The 22,289-nt window shown below is 30.7% G+C and overlaps 8 protein-coding genes across 9 annotated transcripts; 5 read left to right on the forward strand and 3 right to left on the reverse strand.

The window, feature by feature from the left end:
* Positions 1-17: 17 nt before the first annotated feature.
* On the reverse strand, positions 18-3,893 carry LOC117227782 (bifunctional purine biosynthesis protein ATIC). The gene is made up of 8 exons (XM_076524244.1): positions 3,752-3,893; positions 2,763-2,809; positions 2,254-2,457; positions 1,861-2,149; positions 1,287-1,781; positions 809-1,198; positions 465-729; positions 18-397 (listed from the first exon to the last, which is right to left on the reverse strand). The coding sequence occupies exons 2-8, from the start codon at positions 2,779-2,781 to the stop codon at positions 278-280; spliced, it is 1,782 nt and encodes a 593-aa protein (XP_076380359.1). The 5' UTR covers positions 2,782-2,809; positions 3,752-3,893; the 3' UTR covers positions 18-277.
* LOC117228166 (bifunctional purine biosynthesis protein ATIC-like) lies at positions 3,766-6,816 on the forward strand. The gene is made up of 7 exons (XM_076524245.1): positions 3,766-3,906; positions 4,219-4,422; positions 4,527-4,815; positions 4,893-5,384; positions 5,459-5,851; positions 5,932-6,196; positions 6,264-6,816. Exons 1-7 carry the CDS (start codon positions 3,888-3,890, stop codon positions 6,381-6,383), a joined length of 1,782 nt encoding a protein of 593 aa, XP_076380360.1. The 5' UTR covers positions 3,766-3,887; the 3' UTR covers positions 6,384-6,816.
* On the reverse strand, positions 5,831-13,240 carry LOC143259942 (prefoldin subunit 5-like). Its single transcript, XM_076524249.1, has 2 exons — positions 13,111-13,240; positions 5,831-12,979 (listed from the first exon to the last, which is right to left on the reverse strand). The coding sequence occupies exons 1-2, from the start codon at positions 13,115-13,117 to the stop codon at positions 12,768-12,770; spliced, it is 219 nt and encodes a 72-aa protein (XP_076380364.1). The 5' UTR covers positions 13,118-13,240; the 3' UTR covers positions 5,831-12,767.
* On the forward strand, positions 7,150-7,824 carry LOC117227761 (prefoldin subunit 5-like). The gene is made up of 2 exons (XM_033483263.2): positions 7,150-7,281; positions 7,413-7,824. Exons 1-2 carry the CDS (start codon positions 7,275-7,277, stop codon positions 7,622-7,624), a joined length of 219 nt encoding a protein of 72 aa, XP_033339154.2. The 5' UTR covers positions 7,150-7,274; the 3' UTR covers positions 7,625-7,824.
* LOC143259940 (bifunctional purine biosynthesis protein ATIC-like) lies at positions 8,849-11,749 on the forward strand. The gene is made up of 7 exons (XM_076524241.1): positions 8,849-9,008; positions 9,314-9,517; positions 9,622-9,910; positions 9,990-10,481; positions 10,555-10,947; positions 11,028-11,292; positions 11,360-11,749. The coding sequence occupies exons 1-7, from the start codon at positions 8,990-8,992 to the stop codon at positions 11,477-11,479; spliced, it is 1,782 nt and encodes a 593-aa protein (XP_076380356.1). The 5' UTR covers positions 8,849-8,989; the 3' UTR covers positions 11,480-11,749.
* Positions 11,903-21,391, forward strand: LOC143259941 (prefoldin subunit 5-like). Of its 2 annotated transcripts, none has more exons than XM_076524247.1 (3): positions 11,903-12,418; positions 12,550-12,695; positions 21,145-21,391. In XM_076524247.1, exons 1-3 carry the CDS (start codon positions 12,214-12,216, stop codon positions 21,166-21,168), a joined length of 375 nt encoding a protein of 124 aa, XP_076380362.1. In that variant the 5' UTR covers positions 11,903-12,213; the 3' UTR covers positions 21,169-21,391. The 2 variants fall into 2 exon arrangements, with proteins under 2 accessions (XP_076380362.1, XP_076380363.1); XM_076524248.1 differs by lacking the exon at positions 21,145-21,391 and adding an exon at positions 13,123-13,579.
* Positions 13,740-17,628, reverse strand: LOC117227783 (bifunctional purine biosynthesis protein ATIC). The gene is made up of 8 exons (XM_076524242.1): positions 17,487-17,628; positions 16,496-16,542; positions 15,987-16,190; positions 15,594-15,882; positions 15,023-15,514; positions 14,556-14,948; positions 14,212-14,476; positions 13,740-14,144 (listed from the first exon to the last, which is right to left on the reverse strand). Exons 2-8 carry the CDS (start codon positions 16,512-16,514, stop codon positions 14,025-14,027), a joined length of 1,782 nt encoding a protein of 593 aa, XP_076380357.1. The 5' UTR covers positions 16,515-16,542; positions 17,487-17,628; the 3' UTR covers positions 13,740-14,024.
* LOC117227784 (bifunctional purine biosynthesis protein ATIC) lies at positions 17,501-20,559 on the forward strand. Its single transcript, XM_033483300.2, has 7 exons — positions 17,501-17,641; positions 17,954-18,157; positions 18,262-18,550; positions 18,628-19,119; positions 19,194-19,586; positions 19,667-19,931; positions 19,999-20,559. Exons 1-7 carry the CDS (start codon positions 17,623-17,625, stop codon positions 20,116-20,118), a joined length of 1,782 nt encoding a protein of 593 aa, XP_033339191.2. The 5' UTR covers positions 17,501-17,622; the 3' UTR covers positions 20,119-20,559.
* Positions 21,392-22,289: the final 898 nt, after the last annotated feature.

A 22,289-nucleotide genomic window follows, 5' to 3' on the forward strand; every position in this document is an offset into this window, starting at 1 on the left:
GGACTATGAAAATGTACTCAAATTTGTAATTCTTTTATTCTTGATATTACATTGCTATAAAGAATATAAAACTTTATATCTAATGTAGAAACCTAGAAATTGTTGTTTAGTTGATTATCAACCATTAATGGATAATTTATTATACATAGTATATAGTATAGTATATATATAGTATATACATATAGTGAATAAAAGATAGTATGTAATGAAACTTGTTACTCAATAACACAACAAACATAGCATTTGTTGAGTAACATGTTTTTCACATTTACTTGAATCAGTGATGGAAGAGTCTCAGATTAGTGTGGACTAATGCAATTCTGCGGAATTCACAAGTGTCTAATACTTCATCATCGTCTGTAAAACCAGAAGGACTTGCAATATATCTTACACCGCTCTGCAATTAACAAATATTAGATTGCGTTGTCTAGAACAAACAAATAATGCAACAAACAATTACATACCAATGCTGCTCGTTCCACACTGTCTTTAAATGGGAAGAAGCCATCGCTACTTAAAGCAATGTCATTTGCCATCTCGATCCATTCTAATCTATCACTTTCAGAAAGCAGGTCTGGACTTCTAACAAACAGATTTCTCCACTCAATATAATTCATGTCTTTCCCAATAGATCCATTTAGATAATTATCAATAGCGTTTGCAACATCTGCTCTTTCTATACCCGTGTGAAACTTCATGTTAATAACTTTAGGATGCTGACGTAACCACCTAAAAACGGGCAATTATTAAATACGTAATTAAACATTCAGATAATAGAAGTAACTAAGTATGTTTTAAAAAAAAATACCATTTATCGGCTTTATCACCAGCAAGCCTTGTACATTGAATTCTTGATTGTTGTCCTGCACCAATTCCAATTACCTGTCCATTTTTAGCATAACATACTGAATTACTTTGTGTATATTTCACAGCAATAGTAGCCACGATTAAATCCCTTATAGCATCATCAGGTATATCTGGGACTTTTTTAGTTACTATATTATCAAACGTATCTTTATTAATAACAATATCATTGCGCTTTTGTTCCATAGTTAAACCAAACAGAACTTTCTGCTCCATTGAAGATGGCACATAAGTAGGATCAATCTGAAGAATGCAATAAGCACCATTTTTTTTCTTTTTTAAGATTCTTAATGCACTCTGTGAATAACCTGGCGCAATAATTCCATCAGACACATCTCTAAAAGTTTATTTATATGAATATAAATAGTGTAAATTCTTTTGTTCAAAAAATAATATCATATTTTGTATTACCTAGATATAAGTCTCTAGATATAAGTCTAGCTGTAATTTCATCACAAGGATCTGATAATGCTATAAAATCTCCAACACTAGACATCCTATCTGCACCTCTTGCACGAGCATAAGCAGTTGCTAAAGGTGTTAAATGATCTATTAAATCATCCACTTGACATACTTTTGCGACTAGCATATCTAATGGTACGGCAACTGCTGCACCAACAGGGCTAACATGTTTAAAAGATGTTGCAGCTGGTAAATTCAGAGCTGTTCTTAATTCCTTTACCAACTGATAACCATTTAATCCATCGCAGAGATTAATAAAACTTGGAGAACCATTTATTACAGTTAGTGGCAATTTGTCCAAAGTAGTATAAATTTGTGCTGGTTTCTGGTGCGGATTCATTCCATATCGTAATGTTAGTTGAGAAACACCACTACTATATTGTTTACGGAAATAATCTGAGATAGCATTGTCATATTCTGCTGTGTGAGTAAATGCTTTGAGAGCTAATATTTCCCTAAAAATGGTAAATATAATTTCAAAATTATATCGGAGGATAGAAAAGCATTTACTCTATTATTAAGATTTCTACATACCTAGTTTTCAAAGAAGTATCTTTATCAGCTGATGTTTCCATTTCTACTCTTACTTTGTCATAATCATTAGGGTCACATACAACAGTCACTCTATTATGATTCTTGGCTGCAGCAGTCAATAAAGTTACTCCATCAATATCAATATTTTCTACTGCATTTTCGATTGTAACATCAGGTTTTGAGACATTATTTACAAAAGGATACAGATTACATACTACAAGTTTAATAAGCTCATAATTTTGGTACTGAAGATCATTTTGATCAGACTCTGTGAGCCTGGCTAATATGCCTACAATTCAATACATGTAATATAATAGTTGCAGGATGAATGAAATGTTTTATTAACTTGATAATAAAATTCAATTGTTGATATAAATTATAATTATAATTTACCTGCACGTATAGCAGGATGAAGAGTTTGTCCTCTACCATGGAGCATCTCAGGTGCTCCAGTAATAGCAGAAACATCTTTTACAGGAATACTAGCATCTCTTAAAAATTTTGCAGTACCACCTGATGCAACTAAGATTAAATCCAATTCATGCAGCTTTTTTGCAAAAGGTAAAAGATTTGTTTTATCTGATACACTTAACAGTACTGCAAACGTAATGGTGTGAGAAAGATAAGTTAATTATACGTATATACAAAAACATTACTAATTATTAATTACTAATAATAACATTACTAACTATCATTTTAAAAGTATGTCCGTTAATATACTTATATAATAATAGTGATATATTTAAGAAATAATGTTGGATATAATTTATGTATACAATATATATATAATGAATGTATACCTAGAAAATATTGAGAAATTGGCCACGAGTTCCAAGAGGCTATCGTTACAAATTTAAATCTTTATTTCCCATAACATTACAAAATGATTAATTATAACTCACCTAAATTTCCTGCAGACATTGTGTAAATTAAACAAAACGACTAAGATCTGAAAATTAAAGTAAATTTTAGTAGTATTATAAGTATAAAGCTGCAGCTGCACCGGTCGTCACATTCTCGGTTCAAGATCTTTACGAAAGTGAGTCCGCGAGAGTCCGAGAGTCCAATAAGAAACCTCCCCTTAGTTCGCATACTACTCCACGTAACTATCAGGATGCGCTTTTCACAGCCGCTATGATATTCAAAATAACGTATTGTAACTTGCGGGGGTCTTAGGGTTCAAATGTTATCATTGCGAAAGTATATAAAACATTTTGTAATAGATTTTGAACAAAACGTTATAAACATCATATTGTGGAATGTTAAACTTATAAAATATTGGGTAGACAACTAAGTAATTGCCGATTTCCGTTATAGATGCCTCTCACTCCCATTTTTATGATATCCGTAGGTGATATATTATAAAATATTATATTATTATTGTTATACATTATATATAATAATAATAATATAATATTTTATTATACATAATAATATATAATATATAATAATAATAATAATATTTTTATATATATTATTATTATTATATTAATATTATTATATATAATGTAGATATATATAATATAATATTTTATTATATATAATAATATATAATATACAATAATAATAATACAATATTTTATAATATAACATTTACGGATATCATAAAAATGGGAGTGAGAGACATCTGTAACGGAAATCGGCAATTGCTTGCCAATCCAATATTTTATAAGTTTAACTTTCCACAATATGATGTTTATAACGTTTTGTTCAAAATCTATTACAAAATGTTTTATCTGCTTTCGCAATGATAATATTTGAAACCTAAGACCCCGCAAGTTACAATAAGTTATTTTGAAACTCATAGAGACTGTGAAAAGCGCATCCTGATAGTTACTTGTAGTAGTATGCGAACTAAGGGGAGTGTAGGCGGGACTTATATTGAACTCACGGGCTCTCGCGGACTCTCTTTCGTAAAGATCTAGAACCGAGAACGTGAGGACCGGTGCAGCTGCAGCTTTATACATATAGTACTACTGAAATTTACTTTAATTTTCAGTTCTTAGTCGTTTTGTTAAATTTACACAATGTCTGCAGGAAATTTAGGTGAGTTATAATTAATCATTTTGTAATGTTACAGTAAATAAAGAATTAAATCTGTAACGATAGCCTCTTGGAACTCGTGGCCAATTTCTCAATATTTTCTAGATATACATTCATTTAATATTGTATATATATATTGTATACATAAATTATATCCAACATTATTTCTTAAATATATTACTATTATTATAAGCATATTAACGAACATGCTTTTAAAACGAAAGTTAGTAATGTTATTATTAGTAATTAATAATTAGTAACGTTTTTGTATATACGTATCATTAACTTATCTTACTTACACCATTACGTTTGCAGTACTGTTAAGTGTATCAGATAAAACAAACCTTTTACCGTTTGCAAAAAGGCTGCATGAATTGGATTTAACCTTAGTTGCATCAGGTTGTACTGCAAAATTTTTAAGAGATGCTAATATTCCTGTAAAAGATGTTTCTGCTATTACTGGAGCTCCTGAGATGCTCAATGGCAGAGGACAAACTCTTCATCCTGCTATACATGCAGGTAAATTATAATTATAATTTATATCAACAATTGAATTTTATTATCAAGTTAATAAAACATTTCATTCATACTGCGACTATTATATTACATGTATCGAATTGTAGGCATATTAGCCAGGCTCACAGAGTCTGATCAAAAAGATCTTCAGAACCAAAATTATGAGCTTATTAAACTTGTAGTATGTAATCTGTATCCTTTTGTAAATACTGTCTCAAAACCTGATGTTACAATCGAAAACGCAGTAGAAAATATTGATATTGATGGAGTAACATTATTAAGAGCTGCAGCCAAGAATCATAATAGAGTGACTGTTGTATGTGACCCTAATGATTATGACAAAGTAAGAATAGAAATAGAAACATCAGCTGATAAAGATACTTCTTTGAAAACTAGGTATGTAGAAATCGTAATAATAGAGTAAATGCTTTTCTATCCTCCGACAATTTTAATATTATTTTTACCATTTTTAGGGAAATATTAGCTCTCAAAGCATTTACTCACACTGCAGAATATAACAATGCTATCTCAGATTATTTCCGTAAACAATATAGTAGTGGTGTTACTCAACTAACATTACGATATGGAATGAATCCGCACCAGAAACCAGCACAAATTTATACTACTTTGGACAAATTGCCACTAACTGTAATAAATGGTTCTCCAAGTTTTATTAATCTCTGCGATGGATTAAATGGTTATCAGTTGGTAAAGGAATTAAGAACAGCTCTGAATTTACCAGCTGCAACATCTTTTAAACATGTTAGCCCTGCTGGTGCAGCAGTTGCCGTACCATTAGATATGCTAGATGCAAAAGTATGTCAAGTGGATGATTTAATAGATGATTTCACACCTTTAGCAACTGCTTATGCTCGTGCAAGAGGTGCAGATAGGATGTCTAGTATTGGAGATTTTATAGCATTATCAGATCCTTGTGATGAAATTACAGCTAGACTTATTTTTAGGTAATACAAAATATGATATTATTTTTTAAACAAAAGAATTTACACTATTTATATTCATATAAATAAACTTTTAGAGATGTGTCTGATGGAATTATTGCGCCAGGTTATTCACCCAGAGCATTAAGACTGTTAAAAAAGAAAAAAAATGGTGCTTATTGCATTCTTCAGATTGATCCTACTTATGTGCCATCTTCAATGGAGCAGAGAGTTATATTTGGTTTAACTATGGAACAAAAGCGCAATGATATTGTTATTAATAAAGATACGTTTGCTAATATAATAACTAACGAAGTCGCAGATACACCTGATGATGTTATAAGGGATTTAATCGTGGCTACTATTGCTGTGAAATATACACAAAGTAATTCAGTATGTTATGCTAAAGATGGACAGGTAATTGGAATTGGTGCAGGACAACAATCAGGATTTCAATGTATAAGGCTTGCTGGTGATAAAGCCGATAATTGGTATATTTTTCTAAAACATACTTAGTTACTTCTATTATCTGAATGTTTAATTACGTATTTAATAATTGCCCGTTTTTTAGGTTGTTACGTCAGCATCCTAAAGTTATTGACATGAGGTTTCACAAGGGTATAAAAAGAGCAGATATTGCAAACGCTATTGATAATTATCTAGCTGGATCTATTGGGAAAGACATTGATTATCTTGATTGGATAGGTCTGTATTTTAAATCACCAGACAAGCTTTCCGAAAGTGATAGATCCGACTGGAACAGAATGATAAAAGACGTTGCTTTAAGTACCGATGGCATCTTCCCATTTAAAGACAGTATGGTACGAGCAGCATTGGTATGTAATTGTTTGTTGCATTATTTGTTTGTTCTAGACAACGCAATCTAATATTTGTTAATTGCAGAGCGGTGTAAGATATATTGCAAGTCCTTCTGGTTCTATAAACGATGAAGAAGTAATAAAAGCTTGTAAAGATCGCAGAGTTACATTAGCCCACACTAATCTGGGACTCTTCCATCACTGATACAAACAAATGTGAAAAACATGTTACTCAACAAATGCTATTTTTGCTGTGTTATCGAGTAACAAGTTTCATTACTTACTATCTTTTATTCACTATATGTATATACTATATATACTATATCTATACTATACTATATACTATGTATAATAAATTATCCATTAATGGTTGATAATCAACTAAACAACAATTTCTAGGTTTCTACATTAGATATAAAGTTTTATATTCTTTATAGCAATGTAATATCAAGAATAAAAGAATTACAAATTTGAGTACATTTTCATAGTCCCATACAATCAACCAATACAGTCTTCATTCTTTATTTAAAGCATGCAGCATATATACATACATATATTTACAATATGCGTTATTAATTGTGGATGAAAGAGATTTTTAATCTTTAATCGTTTGGAAATAAAGCTACAATCGAAATTTCTTTATTCTCAATTTTTGTCTGTTTATTATATTCAACTTGCGTATGTAATTAACGCTACAGGCTCTATATTCACTTCTAAAATGGTGTGTACATATACATACATGCACTTTTGCACGTATGCGCGTAGAAAATTTCTAATAAAAACACCGCAGCTGCGTGTTGCATCCCTTCCCTTGTGAAATACTCTGTGGTTGTCAGTGGGCCCAGTGTTGACCGTTTTTGGTTGCACAGGTGTAGTGTCGAAGTGTGTATTCAAAGATTATTTAGTATAAGATAATTTTGCGTTTACAAAAAGTATTAGAAAATGTCGGAAATTTCGATGTCAAAATCATCTCATAATTTTGAAACAGCGTCTGGATCAAGAGCTCGAAGTCTTTCAAGGCTCCTTGCAAACGCTAAAAGTTGCTCAAAGTAAATTTCAGGAGTCCGGATCGTGCCTTGGTAAAATTAATCCTGCCATGAACGGTAAGACTTTTGTTAGCTCTAGTATATTTATCTTATAGTATAATAGTTCTTCTAATTCCGGTATAACCATTGATTAAGGTTAAGGCACGTGAAGTTTACTTAATCTAATTTGTTTAAATAATTCTTTGCAGGCAATGAAATTCTTGTACCATTGACTGGACCAATGTATGTTACTGGGAAATTAGCGGATACAAATAATGTATTAGAGGACATTGGAACAGGATATTTTGCCGAGAAGAGTGTCGCCGAAGCAAAAGATTATTTCGATAGAAGAGTTGCTTATGTTACGTTGCTTATGTTACATTATGATACACTTAACAGTACTGCAAACGTAATGGTGTGAGTAAGATAAATTAATTATACGCATATAGAAAAACATTACTAATTATTAATTACTAATAATAACATTACTAACCTTCGTTTTAAAAGTATGTTCGTTAATATACTTATAATAACAGTAATATATTTAGCAAATAATGTTGGATATAATTTATGTATACAATATATATATATACGATATTAAATGAATGTATATCTAGAAAATATTGAGAAATTTGCCACGAGTTCTAAGAGGCTATCGTTACAAATTTAAATCTTTATATCCTATATCTTTACAAAATGATTAATTATAACTCACCAAAATTTCCTGCAGACATTGTGTAAATTAAACAAAACGACTAAGATCTGAAAATTAAAGTAAATTTCAATAGTATTATAAGTATAAAGCTGCAGCTGCACCGGTCGTCACGTTCGCGGTTCTAGATCTTTCCGGAAGAGAGTCCGCGAGAGTCCGAGAGTCCAACAAGAGTCCCGCATTCACTTCCATTAGTTCGCATACTACTACTTGCGGAGTCTTAGGGTTCAAATGTTATCATTGCGAAAGTAGATAAAACGTTTTGCAATAGATAGTAAACAAAACGTTATAAACATGATATTGTTGAAAGTTCAACTTGTAAAATATTGGGTTGACAACTAAGTAATTGCCGATTTCCGTTATAGATGTCTCTCACTCCCATTTTTATGAAATCCGTAAATGTTATATTATAAAGTATTATGTTATTATTATTATGTATTATATATAATATTAATAATATAATATTTTATTATATATAATAATGTATAACATATAATAATAATAATATAATATTTTTATATGTATTATTATTATTATATTAATATTATTATACATAATATATAATAATAATATAATATTTTATTATATATAATAATATATAATATACAATAATAATAATAATATAGTATTTTATAATATATCACCTACGGATATCATAAAAATGGGAGTGAGAGACATCTATAACGGAAATCGGCAATGATTTTGTTGCCAACCCAACATTTTATAAGTTTAACATTCCAGAATATGATATTTATAACGTTTTGTTTACAATCTATTGCAAAATGTTTTATCTACTTTCGCAATGATAACATTTGAACCCTAAGACCCCCGCAAGTTACAATACGTTATTATGAATATCATAGCGGCTGTGAAAAGCGCATCCTGATAGTTACGTGGAGTAGTATGCGAACTAAGGGGAGGTTTCTTATTGGACTCTCGGACTCTCGCGGACTCACTTTCGTAAAGATCTTGAACCGAGAACGTGACGACCGGTGCAGCTGCAGCTTTATACTTATAATACTACTAAAATTTACTTTAATTTTCAGATCTTAGTCGTTTTGTTTAATTTACACAATGTCTGCAGGAAATTTAGGTGAGTTATAATTAATCATTTTGTAATGTTATGGGAAATAAAGATTTAAATTTGTAACGATAGCCTCTTGGAACTCGTGGCCAATTTCTCAATATTTTCTAGGTATACATTCATTATATATATATTGTATACATAAATTATATCCAACATTATTTCTTAAATATATCACTATTATTATATAAGTATATTAACGGACATACTTTTAAAATGAAAGTTAGTAATGTTATTATTAGTAATTAATAATTAGTAATGTTTTTGTATATACGTATAATTAACTTATCTTTCTCACACCATTACGTTTGCAGTACTGTTAAGTGTATCAGATAAAACAAATCTTTTACCTTTTGCAAAAAAGCTGCATGAATTGGATTTAATCTTAGTTGCATCAGGTGGTACTGCAAAATTTTTAAGAGATGCTAGTATTCCTGTAAAAGATGTTTCTGCTATTACTGGAGCACCTGAGATGCTCGATGGCAGAGTAAAAACTCTTCATCCTGCTATACATGCAGGTAAATTATAATTATAATTTATATCAACAATTGAATTTTATTATCAAGTTAATAAAACATTTCATTCATACTGCGACTATTATATTACATGTATCGAATTGTAGGCATATTAGCCAGGCTCACAGAGTCTGATCAAAAAGATCTTCAGAACCAAAATTATGAGCTTATTAAACTTGTAGTATGTAATCTGTATCCTTTTGTAAATACTGTCTCAAAACCTGATGTTACAATCGAAAATGCTGTAGAAAATATTGATATTGGCGGAGTAACTTTATTAAGAGCTGCAGCCAAGAATCATAATAGAGTGACTGTTGTATGTGACCCTAATGATTATGACAAAGTAAGAGTAGAAATGGAAACATCAGCTGATAAAGATACTTCTTTGAAAACTAGGTATGTAGAAATCTTAATAATAGAGTAAATGCTTTTCTATCCTCCGATATAATTTTGAAATTATATTTACCATTTTTAGGGAAATATTAGCTCTCAAAGCATTTACTCACACAGCAGAATATGACAATGCTATCTCAGATTATTTCCGTAAACAATATAGTAGTGATGTTTCTCAACTAACATTACGATATGGAATGAATCCGCACCAGAAACCAGCACAAATTTATACTACTTTGGACAAATTGCCACTAACTGTAATAAATGGTTCTCCAGGTTTTATTAATCTCTGCGATGGATTAAATGGTTATCAGTTGGTAAAGGAATTAAGAACAGCTCTGAATTTACCAGCTGCAACATCTTTTAAACATGTTAGCCCTGCTGGTGCAGCAGTTGCCGTACCATTAGATATGCTAGAAGCAAAAGTATGTCAAGTGGGTGATTTATTAGATCATTTAACACCTTTAGCAACTGCTTATGCTCGTGCAAGAGGTGCAGATAGGATGTCTAGTTTTGGAGATTTTATAGCATTATCAGATCCTTGTGATGAAATTACAGCTAGGATTATATCTAGGTAATATAAAATATATTATTTCTTAAACAAAAGAATTTGCACTCTATTTATATTCATATAAATAAACTTTTAGGGAGGTGTCTGATGGAATTATTGCGCCAGGTTATTCACAGAGTGCATTAAAAATCTTAAAAAAGAAAAAAAATGGTGCTTATTGCATTCTTCAGATTGATCCTACTTATGTGCCATCTTCAATGGAGCAGAAAGTTCTATTTGGTTTAACTATGGAACAAAAGCGCAATGATATTGTTATTAATAAAGATACGTTTGCTAATATAGTAACTAAAAAAGTCCCAGATATACCTGATGATGCTATAAGGGATTTAATCGTGGCTACTATTGCTGTGAAATATACACAAAGTAATTCAGTATGTTATGCTAAAAATGGACAGGTAATAGGAATTGGTGCTGGACAACAATCAAGAATTCATTGTACAAGGCTTGCTGGTGATAAAGCCGATAATTGGTATATTTTTTAAAAACATACTTAGTTACTTCTATTATCTGAGTGTTTAATTACGTATTTAATAATTGCCCGTTTTTTAGGTGGTTACGTCAGCATCCTAATGTTATTAACATGAAGTTTCACAAGGGTGTAAAAAGAGCAGATATTTCAAATGCTATTGATAATTATGTAAATGGATCTATTGGGAAAGACATGGATTATGCTGATTGGTCAAGTCTGTATATTAAAACACCAGACCGGCTTTCCGAAAGTGATAGATTAGAATGGATCAAGAAGGCAAATAACATTGCTTTAAGTAGCGATGGCTTCTTCCCATTTAAAGACAATGTGGAGCGAGCAGCATTGGTATGTAATTGTTTGTTGCATTATTTGTTTGTTCTAGACAACGCAACCTAATATTTGTTAATTGCAGAGCGGTGTAAAATATATTGCAAGTCCTTCTGGTTCTACAAACGATGAAGAAGTAATAGAAACTTGTGAATACCACAGAATTGCATTAGCCCACACTAATCTGAGACTCTTCCATCACTGATACAAAGAAATGTGAAAAACATGTTACTCAACAAATGCTATGTTTGCTGTGTTCTTGAGTAACAAGTTTCATTACATACTATCTTTTATTCACTATGTATACTATATATATACTATACTATACTATATACTATGTATACTATATTATCCACTATATATTATAATGGTTGATAATCAACTAAACAACAATTTCTAGGTTTCTACATTAGATATAAAGTTTTATATTCTTTATAACAATGTAATATCAAGAATAAAAGAATTACAAATTTGAGTTCATTTTCATAGTCCCATACAATCAACCAATACAGTCTTCATTCTTTATTTAAAGCATGCAGCATACATACATACATATATTTACAATATGCGTTATTAATTGTGGATGAAAGAGAGTTTATATCTTTAATCATTTGAAAAAGAAGCTAGAATCGAAATTTCTTTATTCTTAATTTTTGTCTGTTTATTATATTGAACTTGCGTATGTTATTAACGCTACAGGCTCTATATTCACTTCTAAAATGGTGGGTACATATACATACATGCACGTATGCGCGTAGAAAATTTGTTCTCATAAAAAACACCGCAGCTGCGTGTTGCATCTCTTCCCTTGCGAAATACTCTGTGGTTGTCAGTGGGCTCAGTGTTAACCGTTTTTGGTTGTACAGGTGTAGTGTCGAAGTGTGTATTCAAAGATTATTTAGTATAAAATAATTTTGCGTTCACAAAAGGTATTAGAAAATGTCGGAAATTTCGATGTCAGAATCACCACATTTACAACAAATTGATCTTACTACTTTGAATCTTCAACAACTTACAATTTTGAAACAGCGTCTGGATCAAGAGCTCGAAGTCTTTCAAGGCTCCTTGCAAACGTTAAAAGTTGCTCAAAGTAAATTTCAGGAGTCTGGATCGTGCCTTGATAAAATTAATCCTGCCATGAACGGTAAGACTTTTGTTAGCTCTAATATATTTATCTTATAGTATAATAGTTCTTCTAATTCCGGTATAACCATTGATTAAGGTTAAGGCACGTGAAGCTTACTTAATCTAATTTGTTTAAATAATTCTTTGCAGGCAATGAAATTCTTGTACCATTGACTGGATCAATGTATGTTACTGGGAAATTAGCGGATACAAATAATGTATTAGTTGACATTGGAACAGGATATTTTGCCGAGAAGAGTGTCGCCGAAGCAAAAGATTATTTCGATAAAACGAAGGTTAGTAATGTTATTATTAGTAATTAATAATTAGTAATGTTTTTCTATATGCGTATAATTAATTTATCTTACTCACACCATTACGTTTGCAGTACTGTTAAGTGTATCATAATGTAACATAAGCAACGTAACATAAGCAACTCTTCTATCGAAATAATCTTTTGCTTCGGCGACACTCTTCTCGGCAAAATATCCTGTTCCAATGTCCTCTAATACATTATTTGTATCCGCTAATTTCCCAGTAACATACATTGGTCCAGTCAATGGTACAAGAATTTCATTGCCTGCAAAGAATTACTTAAACAAATTAGATTAAGTAAACTTCACGTGCCTTAACCTTAATCAATGGTTATACCGGAATTAGAAGAACTATTATACTATAAGATAAATATACTAGAGCTAACAAAAGTCTTACCGTTCATGGCAGGATTAATTTTATCAAGGCACGACCCGGACTCCTGAAATTTACTTTGAGCAACTTTTAGCGTTTGCAAGGAGCCTTGAAAGACTTCGAGCTCTTGATCCAGACGCTGTTTCAAAATTATGAGATGATTTTGACATCGAAATTTCCGACATTTTCTAATACTTTTTGTAAACGCAAAATTATCTTATACTAAATAATCTTTGAATACACACTTCGACACTACACCTGTGCAACCAAAAACGGTCAACACTGGGCCCACTGACAACCACAGAGTATTTCACAAGGGAAGGGATGCAACACGCAGCTGCGGTGTTTTTATTAGAAATTTTCTACGCGCATACGTGCAAAAGTGCATGTATGTATATGTACACACCATTTTAGAAGTGAATATAGAGCCTGTAGCGTTAATTACATACGCAAGTTGAATATAATAAACAGACAAAAATTAAGAATAAAGAAATTTCGATTGTAGCTTTATTTCCAAACGATTAAAGATTAAAAATCTCTTTCATCCACAATTAATAACGCATATTGTAAATATATGTATGTATATATGCTGCATGCTTTAAATAAAGAATGAAGACTGTATTGGTTGATTGTATGGGACTATGAAAATGTACTCAAATTTGTAATTCTTTTATTCTTGATATTACATTGCTATAAAGAATATAAAACTTTATATCTAATGTAGAAACCTAGAAATTGTTGTTTAGTTGATTATCAACCATTAATGGATAATTTATTATACATAGTATATAGTATAGTATAGATATAGTATATATAGTATAGTATATATACAGTATATACATATAGTGAATAAAAGATAGTATGTAATGAAACTTGTTACTCAATAACACAACAAACATAGCATTTGTTGAGTAACATGTTTTTCACATTTACTTGAATCAATGATGGAAGAGTCTCAGATTAGTGTGGACTAATGCAATTCTGCGGAATTCACAAGTGTCTAATACTTCATCATCGTCTGTAAAACCAGAAGGACTTGCAATATATCTTACACCGCTCTGCAATTAACAAATATTAGATTGCGTTGTCTAGAACAAACAAATAATGCAACAAACAATTACATACCAATGCTGCTCGTTCCACACTGTCTTTAAATGGGAAGAAGCCATCGCTACTTAAAGCAATGTCATGTGCCATCTCGATCCATTCTAATCTATCACTTTCAGAAAGCAGGTCTGGACTTCTAACAAACAGATTTCTCCACTCAATATAATTCATGTCTTTCCCAATAGATCCATTTAGATAATTATCAATAGCGTTTGCAACATCTGCTCTTTCTATACCCGTGTGAAACTTCATGTTAATAACTTTAGGATGCTGACGTAACCACCTAAAAACGGGCAATTATTAAATACGTAATTAAACATTCAGATAATAGAAGTAACTAAGTATGTTTTAAAAAAAAATACCATTTATCGGCTTTATCACCAGCAAGCCTTGTACATTGAATTCTTGATTGTTGTCCTGCACCAATTCCAATTACCTGTCCATTTTTAGCATAACATACTGAATTACTTTGTGTATATTTCACAGCAATAGTAGCCACGATTAAATCCCTTATAGCATCATCAGGTATATCTGGGACTTTTTTAGTTACTATATTATCAAACGTATCTTTATTAATAACAATATCATTGCGCTTTTGTTCCATAGTTAAACCAAACAGAACTTTCTGCTCCATTGAAGATGGCACATAAGTAGGATCAATCTGAAGAATGCAATAAGCACCATTTTTTTTCTTTTTTAAGATTCTTAATGCACTCTGTGAATAACCTGGCGCAATAATTCCATCAGACACATCTCTAAAAGTTTATTTATATGAATATAAATAGTGTAAATTCTTTTGTTTAAAAAATAATATCATATTTTGTATTACCTAGATATAAGTCTAGCTGTAATTTCATCACAAGGATCTGATAATGCTATAAAATCTCCAACACTAGACATCCTATCTGCACCTCTTGCACGAGCATAAGCAGTTGCTAAAGGTGTTAAATGATCTATTAAATCATCCACTTGACATACTTTTGCGACTAGCATATCTAATGGTACGGCAACTGCTGCACCAACAGGGCTAACATGTTTAAAAGATGTTGCAGCTGGTAAATTCAGAGCTGTTCTTAATTCCTTTACCAACTGATAACCATTTAATCCATCGCAGAGATTAATAAAACTTGGAGAACCATTTATTACAGTTAGTGGCAATTTGTCCAAAGTAGTATAAATTTGTGCTGGTTTCTGGTGCGGATTCATTCCATATCGTAATGTTAGTTGAGAAACACCACTACTATATTGTTTACGGAAATAATCTGAGATAGCATTGTCATATTCTGCTGTGTGAGTAAATGCTTTGAGAGCTAATATTTCCCTAAAAATGGTAAATATAATTTCAAAATTATATCGGAGGATAGAAAAGCATTTACTCTATTATTAAGATTTCTACATACCTAGTTTTCAAAGAAGTATCTTTATCAGCTGATGTTTCCATTTCTACTCTTACTTTGTCATAATCATTAGGGTCACATACAACAGTCACTCTATTATGATTCTTGGCTGCAGCAGTCAATAAAGTTACTCCATCAATATCAATATTTTCTACTGCATTTTCGATTGTAACATCAGGTTTTGAGACATTATTTACAAAAGGATACAGATTACATACTACAAGTTTAATAAGCTCATAATTTTGGTACTGAAGATCATTTTGATCAGACTCTGTGAGCCTGGCTAATATGCCTACAATTCAATACATGTAATATAATAGTTGCAGGATGAATGAAATGTTTTATTAACTTGATAATAAAATTCAATTGTTGATATAAATTATAATTATAATTTACCTGCACGTATAGCAGGATGAAGAGTTTGTCCTCTACCATGGAGCATCTCAGGTGCTCCAGTAATAGCAGAAACATCTTTTACAGGAATACTAGCATCTCTTAAAAATTTTGCAGTACCACCTGATGCAACTAAGATTAAATCCAATTCATGCAGCTTTTTTGCAAAAGGTAAAAGATTTGTTTTATCTGATACACTTAACAGTACTGCAAACGTAATGGTGTGAGAAAGATAAGTTAATTATACGTATATACAAAAACATTACTAATTATTAATTACTAATAATAACATTACTAACTTTCATTTTAAAAGTATGTCCGTTAATATACTTATATAATAATAGTGATATATTTAAGAAATAATGTTGGATATAATTTATGTATACAATATATATATAATGAATGTATACCTAGAAAATATTGAGAAATTGGCCACGAGTTCCAAGAGGCTATCGTTACAAATTTAAATCTTTATTTCCCATAACATTACAAAATGATTAATTATAACTCACCTAAATTTCCTGCAGACATTGTGTAAATTAAACAAAACGACTAAGATCTGAAAATTAAAGTAAATTTTAGTAGTATTATAAGTATAAAGCTGCAGCTGCACCGGTCGTCACGTTCTCGGTTCAAGATCTTTACGAAAGTGAGTCCGCGAGAGTCCGAGAGTCCAATAAGAAACCTCCCCTTAGTTCGCATACTACTCCACGTAACTATCAGGATGCGCTTTTCACAGCCGCTATGATATTCAAAATAACGTATTGTAACTTGCGGGGGTCTTAGGGTTCAAATGTTATCATTGCGAAAGTATATAAAATGTTTTGCAATAGATTTCAAACAAAACGTTATAAACATCATATTGTGGAATGTTAAACTTATAAAATATTGGGTAGACAACTAAGTAATTGCCGATTTCCGTTATAGATGCCTCTCACTCCCATTTTTATGATATCCGTAGGTGATATATTATAAAATATTATATTATTATTGTTATACATTATATATAATAATAATAATATAATATTTTATTATACATAATAATATATAATATATAATAATAATAATATAATATTTTTATATATATTATTATTATTATATTAATATTATTATATATAATGTAGATATATATAATATAATATTTTATTATATATACTAATATATAATATACAATAATAATAATACAATATTTTATAATATAACATTTACGGATATCATAAAAATGGGAGTGAGAGACATCTGTAACGGAAATCGGCAATTGCTTGCCAATCCAATATTTTATAAGTTTAACTTTCCACAATATGATGTTTATAACGTTTTGTTCAAAATCTATTACAAAATGTTTTATCTGCTTTCGCAATGATAATATTTGAAACCTAAGACCCCGCAAGTTACAATAAGTTATTTTGAAACTCATAGCGACTGTGAAAAGCGCATCCTGATAGTTACTTGTAGTAGTATGCGAACTAAGGGGAGTGTAGGCGGGACTTATATTGAACTCACGGGCTCTCGCGGACTCTCTTTCGTAAAGATCTAGAACCGAGAACGTGAGGACCGGTGCAGCTGCAGCTTTATACATATAGTACTACTGAAATTTACTTTAATTTTCAGTTCTTAGTCGTTTTGTTAAATTTACACAATGTCTGCAGGAAATTTAGGTGAGTTATAATTAATCATTTTGTAATGTTACAGTAAATAAAGAATTAAATCTGTAACGATAGCCTCTTGGAACTCGTGGCCAATTTCTCAATATTTTCTAGATATACATTCATTTAATATTGTATATATATATTGTATACATAAATTATATCCAACATTATTTCTTAAATATATTACTATTATTATAAGCATATTAACGAACATGCTTTTAAAACGAAAGTTAGTAATGTTATTATTAGTAATTAATAATTAGTAACGTTTTTGTATATACGTATCATTAACTTATCTTACTTACACCATTACGTTTGCAGTACTGTTAAGTGTATCAGATAAAACAAACCTTTTACCGTTTGCAAAAAGGCTGCATGAATTGGATTTAACCTTAGTTGCATCAGGTTGTACTGCAAAATTTTTAAGAGATGCTAGTATTCCTGTAAAAGATGTTTCTGCTATTACTGGAGCTCCTGAGATGCTCAATGGCAGAGGACAAACTCTTCATCCTGCTATACATGCAGGTAAATTATAATTATAATTTATATCAACAATTGAATTTTATTATCAAGTTAATAAAACATTTCATTCATACTGCGACTATTATATTACATGTATCGAATTGTAGGCATATTAGCCAGGCTCACAGAGTCTGATCAAAAAGATCTTCAGAACCAAAATTATGAGCTTATTAAACTTGTAGTATGTAATCTGTATCCTTTTGTAAATACTGTCTCAAAACCTGATGTTACAATCGAAAACGCAGTAGAAAATATTGATATTGATGGAGTAACATTATTAAGAGCTGCAGCCAAGAATCATAATAGAGTGACTGTTGTATGTGACCCTAATGATTATGACAAAGTAAGAATAGAAATAGAAACATCAGCTGATAAAGATACTTCTTTGAAAACTAGGTATGTAGAAATCGTAATAATAGAGTAAATGCTTTTCTATCCTCCGACAATTTTAATATTATTTTTACCATTTTTAGGGAAATATTAGCTCTCAAAGCATTTACTCACACTGCAGAATATAACAATGCTATCTCAGATTATTTCCGTAAACAATATAGTAGTGGTGTTACTCAACTAACATTACGATATGGAATGAATCCGCACCAGAAACCAGCACAAATTTATACTACTTTGGACAAATTGCCACTAACTGTAATAAATGGTTCTCCAAGTTTTATTAATCTCTGCGATGGATTAAATGGTTATCAGTTGGTAAAGGAATTAAGAACAGCTCTGAATTTACCAGCTGCAACATCTTTTAAACATGTTAGCCCTGCTGGTGCAGCAGTTGCCGTACCATTAGATATGCTAGATGCAAAAGTATGTCAAGTGGATGATTTAATAGATGATTTCACACCTTTAGCAACTGCTTATGCTCGTGCAAGAGGTGCAGATAGGATGTCTAGTATTGGAGATTTTATAGCATTATCAGATCCTTGTGATGAAATTACAGCTAGACTTATTTTTAGGTAATACAAAATATGATATTATTTTTTAAACAAAAGAATTTACACTATTTATATTCATATAAATAAACTTTTAGAGATGTGTCTGATGGAATTATTGCGCCAGGTTATTCACCCAGAGCATTAAGACTGTTAAAAAAGAAAAAAAATGGTGCTTATTGCATTCTTCAGATTGATCCTACTTATGTGCCATCTTCAATGGAGCAGAGAGTTATATTTGGTTTAACTATGGAACAAAAGCGCAATGATATTGTTATTAATAAAGATACGTTTGCTAATATAATAACTAACGAAGTCGCAGATACACCTGATGATGTTATAAGGGATTTAATCGTGGCTACTATTGCTGTGAAATATACACAAAGTAATTCAGTATGTTATGCTAAAGATGGACAGGTAATTGGAATTGGTGCAGGACAACAATCAGGATTTCAATGTATAAGGCTTGCTGGTGATAAAGCCGATAATTGGTATATTTTTCTAAAACATACTTAGTTACTTCTATTATCTGAATGTTTAATTACGTATTTAATAATTGCCCGTTTTTTAGGTTGTTACGTCAGCATCCTAAAGTTATTGACATGAGGTTTCACAAGGGTATAAAAAGAGCAGATATTGCAAACGCTATTGATAATTATCTAGCTGGATCTATTGGGAAAGACATTGATTATCTTGATTGGATAGGTCTGTATTTTAAATCACCAGACAAGCTTTCCGAAAGTGATAGATCCGACTGGAACAGAAAGATAAAAGAAGTTGCTTTAAGTACCGATGGCATCTTCCCATTTAAAGACAGTATGGTACGAGCAGCATTGGTATGTAATTGTTTGTTGCATTATTTGTTTGTTCTAGACAACGCAATCTAATATTTGTTAATTGCAGAGCGGTGTAAGATATATTGCAAGTCCTTCTGGTTCTATAAACGATGAAGAAGTAATAAAAGCTTGTAAAGATCGCAGAGTTACATTAGCCCACACTAATCTGGGACTCTTCCATCACTGATACAAACAAATGTGAAAAACATGTTACTCAACAAATGCTATTTTTGCTGTGTTATCGAGTAACAAGTTTCATTACTTACTATCTTTTATTCACTATATGTATATACTATATATATACTATACTATACTATATACTATGTATACTATATTATCCACTGTATATACTATATCTACTATACTATGTACTAAGTATACTATATTATCCACTAATGGTTGATAATGAACTAAACAACAATTTCTAGGTTTCTACATTAGATATAAATTTGAGTACATTTTCATAGTCCCATACAATCAACCAATACAGTCTTCATTCTTTATTTAAAGCATGCAGCATATATACATACATATATTTACAATATGCGTTATTAATTGTGGATGAAAGAGATTTTTAATCTTTAATCGTTTGGAAATAAAGCTACAATCGAAATTTCTATATTCTTAATTTTTGTCTGTTTATTATATTCAACTTGCGTATGTAATTAACCCTACAGGCTCTATATTCACTTCTAAAATGGTGTGTACATATACATACATGCACTTTTGCACGTATGCGCGTAGAAAATTTCTAATAAAAACACCGCAGCTGCGTGTTGCATCCCTTCCCTTGTGAAATACTCTGTGGTTGTCAGTGGGCCCAGTGTTGACCGTTTTTGGTTGCACAGGTGTAGTGTCGAAGTGTGTATTCAAAGATTATTTAGTATAAGATAATTTTGCGTTTACAAAAAGTATTAGAAAATGTCGGAAATTTCGATGTCAAAATCATCTCATAATTTTGAAACAGCGTCTGGATCAAGAGCTCGAAGTCTTTCAAGGCTCCTTGCAAACGCTAAAAGTTGCTCAAAGTAAATTTCAGGAGTCCGGATCGTGCCTTGGTAAAATTAATCCTGCCATGAACGGTAAGACTTTTGTTAGCTCTAGTATATTTATCTTATAGTATAATAGTTCTTCTAATTCCGGTATAACCATTGATTAAGGTTAAGGCACGTGAAGTTTACTTAATCTAATTTGTTTAAATAATTCTTTGCAGGCAATGAAATTCTTGTACCATTGACTGGACCAATGTATGTTACTGGGAAATTAGCGGATACAAATAATGTATTAGAGGACATTGGAACAGGATATTTTGCCGAGAAGAGTGTCGCCGAAGCAAAAGATTATTTCGATAGAAGAGTTGCTTATGTTACGTTGCTTATGTTACATTATGATACACTTAACAGTACTGCAAACGTAATGGTGTGAGTAAGATAAATTAATTATACGCATATAGAAAAACATTACTAATTATTAATTACTAATAATAACATTACTAACCTTCGTTTTAAAAGTATGTTCGTTAATATACTTATAATAACAGTAATATATTTAGCAAATAATGTTGGATATAATTTATGTATACAATATATATATATACGATATTAAATGAATGTATATCTAGAAAATATTGAGAAATTTGCCACGAGTTCTAAGAGGCTATCGTTACAAATTTAAATCTTTATATCCTATATCTTTACAAAATGATTAATTATAACTCACCAAAATTTCCTGCAGACATTGTGTAAATTAAACAAAACGACTAAGATCTGAAAATTAAAGTAAATTTCAATAGTATTATAAGTATAAAGCTGCAGCTGCACCGGTCGTCACGTTCGCGGTTCTAGATCTTTCCGGAAGAGAGTCCGCGAGAGTCCGAGAGTCCAACAAGAGTCCCGCATTCACTTCCATTAGTTCGCATACTACTACTTGCGGAGTCTTAGGGTTCAAATGTTATCATTGCGAAAGTAGATAAAACGTTTTGCAATAGATAGTAAACAAAACGTTATAAACATGATATTGTTGAAAGTTCAACTTGTAAAATATTGGGTTGACAACTAAGTAATTGCCGATTTCCGTTATAGATGTCTCTCACTCCCATTTTTATGAAATCCGTAAATGTTATATTATAAAGTATTATGTTATTATTATTATGTATTATATATAATATTAATAATATAATATTTTATTATATATAATAATGTATAACATATAATAATAATAATATAATATTTTTATATGTATTATTATTATTATATTAATATTATTATACATAATATATAATAATAATATAATATTTTATTATATATAATAATATATAATATACAATAATAATAATAATATAGTATTTTATAATATATC

The sequence above is a fragment of the Megalopta genalis genome, chromosome 8, assembly GCF_051020955.1.
Source record: "Megalopta genalis isolate 19385.01 chromosome 8, iyMegGena1_principal, whole genome shotgun sequence".
In the NCBI taxonomy this organism is placed as follows: Eukaryota; Metazoa; Arthropoda; class Insecta; order Hymenoptera; family Halictidae; genus Megalopta; species Megalopta genalis.